At 43.2% G+C, this 11565-nt stretch overlaps 1 protein-coding gene across 1 annotated transcript; it reads left to right on the forward strand.

Moving 5' to 3' along the window:
- The first annotated feature begins 3891 nt into the window (after window positions 1-3891).
- LOC142571152 (uncharacterized) lies at window positions 3892-11207 on the forward strand. The gene is made up of 6 exons (XM_075679430.1): window positions 3892-3955; window positions 5154-5310; window positions 7710-7873; window positions 9215-9297; window positions 10875-10958; window positions 11069-11207. Exons 2-6 carry the CDS (start codon window positions 5167-5169, stop codon window positions 11194-11196), a joined length of 603 nt encoding a protein of 200 aa, XP_075535545.1. The 5' UTR covers window positions 3892-3955; window positions 5154-5166; the 3' UTR covers window positions 11197-11207.
- The last annotated feature ends 358 nt before the right edge of the window (window positions 11208-11565 follow it).

Here is an 11565-nt window from a genome sequence, read left to right on the forward strand (position 1 = left end):
TACCCTAAATTTATTTTGCCGGACACCCTTCCACTAGGGTGCTATAATTGCACCCCATCTGTAGGGTGTTCACCACAGCACCGTTAGGGTGTTCGTCTGGCGACAAACTGATTTACACCCTTAAGAGTGTTAAAATGTTTAGCGTGTAGTCCTCGTCTCTCCGCTAAGCCCCGGTAGCACAGGACGTGCCCGCTTTTTAGCACTGTATATTCTTCTTTTGTCCTCCTAACCTCACTGAGCCCTATTATATCCCATTTACCACCCTCTAGTTCCACCAATAACACTGCTAGACTCGCCTCACTAGATAACGTTCTAACGTTAAACGTTGCCAGGTTCCGATTCCAATGGCGGCCTGTCCGGAGCCAGGGATTCTTAGCACCCTCTGCTGCGTCACAGGTCTGGTCGCCGCCGTGGTCAGTTGCTTCGCGGTTGCTGGGGACTGAGGGCCGGGGTTTGACTGTTGTATTCATATAGGAGGTTGTGGCCAAGTACTGCACCAGGACGGTCAATCCTGCTCTGGCGAGAGAGTGCATTACCGGTTCTGGTCAACGGGATCAGGTCGCACTGCATGCCTGTTCATCTTTGCATGGGGCACTGTAAAAATAGAAGGACTCGAGTAAAAGCATGTTCGCAACTCCACGGAACAAAACACACAATTGTTTTTCATTCTCTGTAGTTGGTCGAGATGGTTTAAGAGATGTGGCAAGTCTGAAATTTAGGAGAAAACGTTCAATACGAAAGCTGTGAAGCGTACTACGAAACGCTGATTCATCAGTATGACGAAACCTATTTATTCGCCATTATTTTTGTTTTTTGGTGCAATTAAAAAAAGCTCGTGAAGTTAGAAGAACAACCTCCTTTAAACTTTAGCTAAGCAAGGAGTAGTTCTTGTGCGAGCTGGCCTTCACGTTGACACTCGCATCACCTTGTTTCGGACATAGGATTCCCTGCAAAAATTACCAGAAGGAACCAGCCGCTTGGATTGCTACCGCGTGAATTTGGGGTCGTACATGGTTTTGTCTAATCTTCGTGATTGTGTCTAAAGTTGTTCGTACCTGTTAATCATTATTTATCATTTTTGTCTAAATTTCTATTACTTTATCGAAACGCACGAAGACGCACAATTTTTTGCACACGAGAAGAATCCTTGCAAATAGGTGCATTCTTAGAGCGCTGTTTGGTTGGTGATGGTAAATTTGCAAGTTATCAAGTTCGCTTGAAGCCAGCACAACGAAATTTAGAATTTCAGTCACGTTGCTGAGTTTTACTTCTCGAAGGGAGATCGTAGTGTAAGGAAGGCTTAGGATTAGTGTTGAACCGCTTCACCCCCGTGATTCTGGTAGTTTTTGTACGAAACTTTGTGGCATCGGGTTCCATGTTGAATGTCTTGTAGTGGTCGATTTCGGTGGTCGCCTTCGAGCATTATAGAAGGGCTCTAGCGGCGCCCTTAACATCGAACTCATATGTTAAGAATGCCAAGCTTTACCGCACAGCGTCCAAAGGCATTCTCATCTTTGTGTTGTGAGCCCGACCACGATCGAATAGAGTTCCGCTAGCGTGGCTGCTGAAGGTTCCGTTCTGTGCGCGACGTCTGCCGCATTTATGGAGGGAGTTTTGCGGGCACGCGCCTTGGGCGTCAGTCCCGTTTGTTTACAATGGAAACGGCAGTGACGTGTTTACGCTTCCGGCCTCCGTTTGCTCTTGCGAGCGGCCGCACGTACGCCTCGAGAAACTAACCCATGACTTCGATATGAGCGGGCACTACATAGCATGAGCTCGGTAAAAACCAATCGAATGAACCAAAGTATTAACGCTGCCAATACCTGCTGCAGTCAAATTAATTCGCCCTTTCCCAGTGTTCTATCTCTTTAAATATTATTTTTGTGTGTAGAAAACAGGGTATTGGCGCCACGTTCCTGTTTGAACGAAAAGCAAAAAAAAATGTGTAAATGTTATTTGCCTGAGAAAACCTTATTCACCCTGTTTTAAACCTAAGGCATTAGACATTAAAAAACCTAAATTGCATTTTAATAGGTCTTTCCATGACGCTGCTGAAAGAAGCATAGCAGACTCTCCGTATTTAATGTGTGAACGTCAGCAATTGCAGAAGTGGCCCTGGAAGAGGCTCTCGCATTATTTCGGTCTTTCATCATCCAACTAATTCTCCATCTGCCAATCGATTTTACAGTTACATTCGATGGGGGCGAAATTCAACAATGCCCGTGTCCGGTGCATACAGGGAAGGTCAAAATACGCTGGTGGTCAACTTTAATCCCGAATCCCCCACTACGCCGTGCCTCATATACAAATCGTGGTTTTCGCACGTGAAACCCCAGGTTTCAATTACATATTTTCGTGTGGTGGCTTTAGAGAATATGGCGCAACCAGAGAGACAGAATTTATTTGAAAGAAGGCAGAGACGTCGGCCTGAGCTAGCGTGGTCTAGCCTGCTACTCTGCATCGGGGCAGGGGTGACGGGGACATAAAGGCGTGATGAGGGATGAGGACGTGGAAAGAGCGATGCACAACGTTGAAAGCAAGTTCATCATTCTTATGATAAACATTCATAAATCTCATCCACGAAGCCACTACCGGGTTCCATATCAGGACTGTAGTCACTAGTTCAAATGAGTCTTCAGATGAAGGCGCTAAGACGAAGCTGGTGCGTGGGCCTCCCCTGTGTGAGCAGCACAGGCGCCAAGGAAAAGCTTGGAAGCAATAGGAATTGCGCTGTCAGTGACAGGAAGTCCCGAACTGCTCTCCATGAAAGCATCAGGTTGTCATGGGACATCATGTTCGTCAGATTGTCATCGGAGTCGCTGGCAGACCCCCTACACCACCCAACGAATTTGTATGGGAGGTCTGCCAGCGACTCCGCTGCTTTCCCTTGTTAGACACTACTATACTGTGAGTTGTCGCCCTAACTACGACGCGCGCTGTTTTTCTCTCAATATATTAACCCTTTGACCCGTGAATTATGATTGAGTTTCTATAAGGCCTCCAAACTCACATACGTTTTTTGGAAATACAGCGCCAACAATGCAAAAAAAAATTTTGCACCTACACTGTGATTATTGAAGTCATTTAAGACCAGTTTTCATTATTGAGGAAATAATTTGATTTCGGATCTTGACCTCCCATAGGTGGTGCACTATATCATCGAAATAACGATAATATTGGCTACAAGTAGGTGCGCAGGTTATCCTTGAGTCGAGGGCCCTCTGATCCTAGAAAGAACATGATTTAGCAGCAGTGGTATGTGGCAAGTCGTCAAACTTCTCGTGATTACTTGCAGTGAACCCGTTAAATCACCTTTATATTTGTTTTTATTTTATTTTGCACTACTCGCCCTTCTGAAGTTACATGATATCGTTTTTTTTTTTGTTATCAGAGAGCTACCTTTACATTCACCAGCCATGTTCAAGGTTTCCTTTCCTTTTTCATTTCTTTTTGGCGTTCTTAGTCGAAACAATGAAAAGTACATTAAATATAGGCCTAGAGACACCGTGAGCAAAAGGAATAAGTTGTCGCAATATCTGTCACAGAAACGTTCGCTTAGTTTGACCACAAGAAAACAGGTCTGCCTCCAGAATGATCGCTGTTAAATCATTCATTACATAATGCCTTACTTGAAATAATACCACCTATACACGTCTTTTGATTGCTACTTCAGACCACGTGCCAACAAAGATGTGCTTACAAATGCGCAAAGCGACCTCCAGCATCTCGCTCTGTACCAGGCGTGGCAATCGACTGACTGTTGCTTCATCGGCCACAGCTACCGGTTCTTCTGGCTCATGGAACTGGCTCTTCTGATCGCTTCCGGGAACAGGCGCCCTTTTTCTTTCTTCTTGTGGCTGACGGTTTTCACCATGTAGCTACTCCGTAAGAAGATCCTGCATATCGTTTGTAGACGTCGTGCCAGCAGGCTCGTTGCTTGGATCTGCAGGTGTTGGTGAGCGCAGCTTTCATGTAATTTTGCTGACAGTACGCGCTCCGTACCATAATACTGATCAGCGGTTTAAGATTTTGACATATCAACGTTAAATCATCATTGCGAATGTCATGTCACGCTCAGTCTCCTAAACGTTCACGCCGATGTAAAGTAGCAGCAAATCACTAGTGCATTGTGTGATTTCGGTTCGAACGCGCGGTTGTTAAGCTTATCGGCACTTAAAATAACGGCTGCCTTTAGGAGACCATTGCATTGGAATCAAACTTACTCCATACATAAAGAATAACGTGAGAACGTTCTGGAAGTCAAAAGTTGGCATTTTTTAATTATGAGTGATGACCCATTCTTGAAGTGTGGATTATGTATCAATCCGTTTAGAAGACTCGATTCAACGGCAATTTTTTCGTTGCGTTTTGCATTCGCCCAAACGTGACAAACACGTGTTGGCCGCTAACAACCATTATTACCAAGTAGTGTGACATACATTGCCTGAAACAACGCACATAATAATGTAATTAACGCATCCAAATACGCTTTAGTTTATTATGGTGGCGAAATTCATGTTTGCTCACTAAATTGCACCCTAAAAGAGCAAAAGTTGTTGTACCAAGTAGCAGCATAATTGTATGTTTATACTATTTCAAAGGGATGCAATGAAGTACTTCTGGTACCGTATAGGATGTTCTTAATTTGCCTTTTACCACCAGCACTTTACTACTAGGCATAAGAACGACACCAACTGCAATCTTATTCGGTCACGAGTGTTTGCTCACGAGTTTAATCAATAAAATTATGAAATCACAATGTAAATTTTGAGTAGTATTGCACAACCGGAACACGGAGAAATACAGCGAAAACGGAGACATGGGGCCCCATTTATGTTGTACGTTTCGTGCGTACATGTCGTCTTGACTTTCCTAGTAGTGACTGCTTTAACGCAAATCCAATAGAAACTAGCTCATCGAGGCATCATTTCGAGATTTTCAAAAATGTGCTCTTAATACTGGCATTATAAGTAGCTGATATTTTATTTCATAGTAATATGCTTTCAGGCATTGTGTACACAGGCAGTGCAGCTTCAGCGTTGTTGTTCTTTTCTTTCGTCTCGATGATGCAATATTCCTGCATATTCGTGTCCTGTGGTCATTTTTTGCGAAAGATCAAGAATGCGTTTTTAAAATTTTTTTTTTTACTCTAGGCGACGTAATCTGATGATACCTTGGAATATGAAGACTCCCTCAGGAAGCAGTGGGGAACTTTTGCTACTTGCTCTGCTGCTGTCGGCGGCTTTTTCCTTCAGCCGGTCACAAATTGAGCGGAAGCCAGAATATGCGGAATATCAAGACGCGTGGAAGGTAAGCGAATCAAGGCTGATGTATTTCTTGTGTGCGCGCGAGCCCGCTTCCTTGCAGTGTTCTACTTTTACCTAATATAGGGCAGGCATTTCGCTACCCGTTTAAGCAGTTGTCCAATATTTGGAAAACTAGTAAGACGTTATAACGGCTTTAAACATAACTCGTTGGGGTTTTCTCGTACATTGACGCGAGACCTGTGCAGTAAATTACTATGCAAGAATCATCCAAAAGGGCGAACAAAGAGGCAGTTTATCAGGAAAATCATTCCCGTAAAGCGTCTTGCCCTGTATATTTTTTATGCATTCACCTTGTCGCTCTGTTTCTTGATCACTAATAGTATATGATTAAGCAACTTCCCAAACAATCAGTTTGCTTCTTTCGGGAAGCCCGTGAGCCAGCGTAATTTATCAACATTTTTTTTTTTGCAATGCTGCGTTATTCTTGTTCTTATTTTCATACAATTATTTGAAAACGCATAGGCGTTCCGAGCATAAGGAAAGCTTTATCTCTAAAGCTCCTATATAAATAAATGGGAAAGGTTCAAATTCTTTTCGTACGCCGTGGTGGCGCACTGACTTTGGTGCTTAAGCCCCAGGTCGCGGCATCAAATACCGACCGCGGCTGCAGCATTTTGATGAGGAAGAAATTCCTGAACTCCCGTGTACACTGCATTGGGCGCCCGTTAAAAACAAAATCGATTTGGTCGAAATTAACCCTTAGCACCCCCCCTCCCTCTACGGCGTTCCTAATAATAATTTTTCTTGGATTTGGCGCGTGAAACCAGAAAATTACATTTAAAATAAATTACAAATAAATAAATAACATTAGAAAAAGTTTTCAATTGTTTTCCTCAGCAGCCCTTGCACGGAATTTCATGTGGATTATTGTATTTAGAAGAAAAAATATTTATTCTCCGAAATATCCAGAGCAAGCACTTCATTTAGGCCGTCAGTTATAACTGAATTGAAACTTGCAACAAGTAAAAAAAAAAATCTCACATGCCGTGTCTCCAACTTCGTAAGTCAGTAATTAATAGCCAAAGCACAATCCTGTGAACAATCCTGTTTTTGGACACCTAAAGCAGGCAACATTGATCTATTACATAGCGCTCTAATTTTTGAGTATGACCTTAGAAATACCGTTGTTAAATTGTAATAACTTCGCGTAAACATTTAAATTTTTTTCACATGAGCTGCAAATTATTATAAAGCATTTGTCCGCTTGAGAGGCTTCAACGGATGCGGTTTACAATACTCTGATACCTGTTTATGGCGCAGAGTGAAGAATTTGCAAACTGTATGTTTCTATTTCTTTTTTAACTTTTTCATTTTGGTCAATTTCTATAAAAAAGTACGTGGTCCTAATTCATAATTATGTTTTCGACATTTGCTATATTGTAACATTCTCTCTCAACGCCGACCAATTTCGTTCATATCGCTCCGTTGGTTGTCTCGCGAAATCCTCTTTGAACTTTACATGTATTTTATTAGGGAAGTCCTAGTAGGCCCCAAGCTACAGTTTTCTTTTAACGTGGCCAAATTGCCTATAATCGTTATCGCATTGTGAAAATGGTTTCGTTCATTCTTGTATATGTCAACAAATAAATTTGGGCTAATGTGACATTCGCTCGTTTGACAAATAAGTTATACTTTTGCAAGTAAGTAATTTGCATGTAGATGTCCACATTTTCTTTCATTTTCAATCCTTAACTAATAAGGATCATTACAAGAATCCTTATTGTGGACGTACTTACAATCTAAATGAACGTTTCCAGCGCTGCGTCGGTCGGTAAAGCAAGAGTAAAAGCCACAGCAGCTGCGTGACGTGAAGTATCCAATACTGCATCGATATTTCCCGCTACTTACGTTACAGTAGGGTGTGCCAAGCAGTGCCTCTCAGGGCGAACAGCAACGTAGGCGGCTGCTGGAGCTCTCTACACAGACCGGCTCTCAAGGCAGGCCGTAGAGCTTCGACTAGCTGTCGTTACAGCGTTTTACCCAGCCGTTACGCCTATCTATTCACAAACAACAAAACAACTCAACTTGAGCTGGAGCTTGACTTGGCAACTATTTTATCTGATTGTGCAAAGCGAAAAATATTCGAATGACCAAATGTCTATGGCATTCTGCTGCTAATTACGATGGCGTGGATTCTACTTCCAGCCATGATTCTCGCACTGAGAGCAGGACAAAATTGAAAAACGGCCGGGTGCCGAACATCTACTGAACGTTAGTGCGTGCCAGCTAGTGTAAACTTACCCCGAAGCCTCTATTGCTTCATCCCCTATGGCCGCTGCGTTGTATATTCCATCCGATGTCTTGAATTTTGTAACTTCCGTTTTCTTGCTTTTCTTTTCTGTGGTCGTTCTTCTACAAGGAACTCGTTCTTTTTTTTCTCAGGCTCTGAAGGTGCCGGGCAAATACTACCTCTACATGAGGTCATATGAGTACGAGCCTTATTACAAGGAGAAAAAATGCGTTTACAACGAACTCATTTCCGTCAACGAAGAAGAACAGTACACCGTCAACGACGTTGGAGATATCGATCCCATTACTCGGGCAAAGTAAGAACTGACATATGATTTTTCCTCTGGGGCTTCCTATTTCACATCACCTTCAGGATGCGAAGGTTGTTCGGAACAGAATATTGCACAATGCATATTTATGAGTACATTCTTGATATTCGTACACGAATGAAATTCTACCACCTCATTGTACCTACTACTGTCTCTTATTTATGAGTCTTCCAATCCGGGGTCGCCCGCATGTGCGAAACGGATAAGAGGCAGGGAGGTAGGAATAAAGGGAGAGGTGCGGAGCTTAACCAGATTTCAATGTCCGGTTTGCTACACTGCTACTCCGGCGACGGGTAAAAAGGGAGCATTAAAGGAGTAGTAGAGGGATCGGAGAGAGTAATACAAATGGGCTGAAGGGAAAGCACGTGTGTAGTCGATCACACAGGTAGTTGTCGCAAGGAGGCGCACTATCTTCTGGGATTAAAACAGGCGAGGCCACTTTTGGATCATCTGTGCACGATATGATGACGCACGGACCATTCTTCTACTCAGGGAACGGCTGCACTGCACTCAGTGTGTCGAGTCCATACATTCCGCTGTGAGCATAATAATGGCAACCACATTAAGCAGGAGGCGTATCGCACTTAATAAGCACCAGCACTCATGTGCGTGTTCCCCTTTAGACAGAGCCGGAAAGCCCTTGCTTTAGTGACACGATTGTACGTGAAGTGTCCTACATAAATATCTTTGGAGAACAGTCCACTGAACAATGCAGGATCAACAGATTCGAATTTGCTAATTAAATTAATTAATTAAATTCTAATTATAAATTCTAGTCGAAGCTCGCACTGGCAATACTGCGTTTCCCCATCGCTGTTCGGCCAGCACTGAACCATTATACCTACACATACTTTACGTAACATCGCTTCCTTATGAGAGAGTGTCCAGTATTTGGGTAAACGCAAGAGGACTGGGCGTTTTACCGGATGAGCGGAGAGGCAAACATGAACGGTCTGCACGATGCAGCCGCCTGGGGGCGCAGCGCTCAATTAGACAAGCACAGAGCTAATACTGCAGTGACCGAGTGTATTTTACTTTGCTGCTGGTGTAAATTTGCGGCAGGAACATGATTACACCACTGCCGAAATTTTACATCCGCAGCGAAGTAGAATTCCAATTCCAATGCTGTTCATATTTTCGCCTCCCGTCACGCGGTAAAACACCCATTGCGCTTGCCTTTACGCGAATAGTAAACACGCTAAAAGTCTCTGTTGAGGGATGTTTTGGCATCCGTCGCACGGATGCGACGTAAATAAAGTTTTGTGAATACGTGCATAAATCTTTATATGTGCCTCCATTCATGCTATGCGCCATTCGCTGATTTAACAGGAGCAACCGAACAGCATACGCATGGGTTCGGGCGACTGATGGATATCCCATTCCTGACGTCATCCAGACGTCCACTTCACCCAGTAAGCGACATGACTTACAACATTCCTTTGAATAATTGAGGCGCTTCCCGTACAATATAAGTGCGGAGCGATATGTGACTGACAATGACGTGTTGAACGTTCGTATCGATTATGGTAATTTAAGATCACTTATAGACCATGCTCTTGCCAGCAACTTGTTTAATCTTTATTTTGAGAATTCTCTTTGAGTTCCGTTTGGTGTCACGACTTTTCTAGCCAAAGCCTACTTGAATTTAGCAGTGCGACTTTCAATTGCTACATGACAGGTGCAGACCATGTTGAAGTATAGAACGTCCATGTGCACAGCCAGTCTGTTCTAAAGAAACAATTCTAGATGATTGCATCGAATGCGTGTAACATATATCACAGCTGGCTTAAGGATAAAGCAGTAACCATTCGGTCCCAGTGGAAGCGATACATTCTGAGTTGTAGCGCTGACAACGTTAGTAATAGTTTCTCTTGTTCTTGCGAAGCAGCTTCAGAAAGTATTATGTTCTGAGTACTTCATACGTTTGTAGCATTTCACCGTACAAATAAATATACACGAATTAAAAAGCATTAGATTGCCATGCATCTGCCGGCAAACACTGAACAAAACGCTATTATGGCGATGCTGCTAAGCATGGCTGTCCGTCACCGAAGAATCAATCTTTTCGGGTCATTTCAAAATGCGCTAGAAGGTAACAGTGAACAAAAGTGATCATATTGATTACAAAAGGGTTTTAAAGATCAGACCACGTTTCTGTCCCAGTGCCGCCTATTTATATTGAAGTGTTTCACAGCACCTGCATCCTTTGCCATAATGGTTAGCCAGCACAGATATATATGGGCTCTTCCAGTGTCCCTCTGCGGCACCTTTACTTACTTCTTTCAATCGTTTGGAACATCGTTACTGACAGCGGTGAACACGTCCGCGACGTCTGTGCATTCAATCTTCAGTTTTATATGTTAGGTTCTGAAATAGCAGACTCTTGCGTGTGTGCGCGCGTGCGTTCGTGAGTGTGTGTTTGTGTGTGTGTGTGTGCGTGTGCGTGTGTGTGTGTGTGTGTGTGTGTGTGTGTGTGTGTGTGTGTGTGTGTGTGTGTGTGTGTGTGTGTGTGTGTGTGTGTGTGTGTGTAAAATGCTGCAATGTTCACTTTTTGAGCCCAGCATTTATGACATTTGCATAGCCCTTCTCGTCTGGCTGGCAGCTGCTACATTAAGTGACACTACAAGCTCCATGAAGATGTGTACGCAGTGGCATCGCGTGTTTTTTTTTTCGTTGTTCGTCACATTCTTGTGTGTAATAAAGCAGTTATTTGATAAATCTAGCTAAGTATGGTAACGTCAGTTGCTTATTGCAGCAATTTTGTTGGCGTTAATGTTTTCTTTAGCATTTCGTTTTAGGTGCACTTCGTAACTCTTAGTAAAGCTCAAGGACCGGTAAAGCCAACGAACCATTTTAGCGATTGCTTGTGAGAACTGTCAAGTTGAAAACGCAAGACACTGCGAATTTGCACCTACGACATGATTAGTGCTTTTCGTGCAAAGCGACTACCGATTCTATAACAGATGCATGTTTCTTCTCTCTTTGATAGCGCGAGATAAACTTGTGGAGTATCCCGTCGCCTTTACGGAGTACAAGAACTGTGAAATCCTGAGGGTTCCGCACCGAGGTAATGGTAAGCGCTGACCGTACCTTAAAGGGAGTTTCTGGTGCATCTACTCCATTAACACGATCGCACCAGGAGAGTAATACTAAACTCCGATCACATTTTTTTTTTCATTCCAGGCTGCGAACTATGGGCGAAAGCGGAAGAAGTACACAAAATTGAGTCACTTTGTTTCTTTGCATTCCACTTGCTTTGTGGACCAGGGAAGTACATGGTTTACGACGAAGATCTGTGTGGAGGAGAATAAATATCCTTTTGGTAGATGACGTAGCCTAATTTTTTTTTGTGTGTGTATGCGTGTGAACTTGAAGAGGCAGCTGCGCAGCGGCTTCCCTATTCTTGCGGCCGCGCAAGATGAATACGTGATAAGATCGTCGTTTGTCCCGAATATCCATTATTCGAGCCGATGTTATTAACGGAAATGCTACATGAATGAATCTCTAAGGCTTTTGCTTCACCGGCAGCTGGCTCTAACAATGCTCTGAGAAGCTAGTCTACCCTCAATAGAAAATTTAACTAAATATCACCCTCCCCCCTTATTAAAAAAAACCAACAAACAGGGTGCTTGATAATAAAACATTCTGTTAAAAAACCGATGTCGCTTCTTATGTAGGCA

This window comes from Dermacentor variabilis, chromosome 2, assembly GCF_050947875.1.
Source record: "Dermacentor variabilis isolate Ectoservices chromosome 2, ASM5094787v1, whole genome shotgun sequence".
NCBI classification, from domain to species: Eukaryota; Metazoa; Arthropoda; class Arachnida; order Ixodida; family Ixodidae; genus Dermacentor; species Dermacentor variabilis.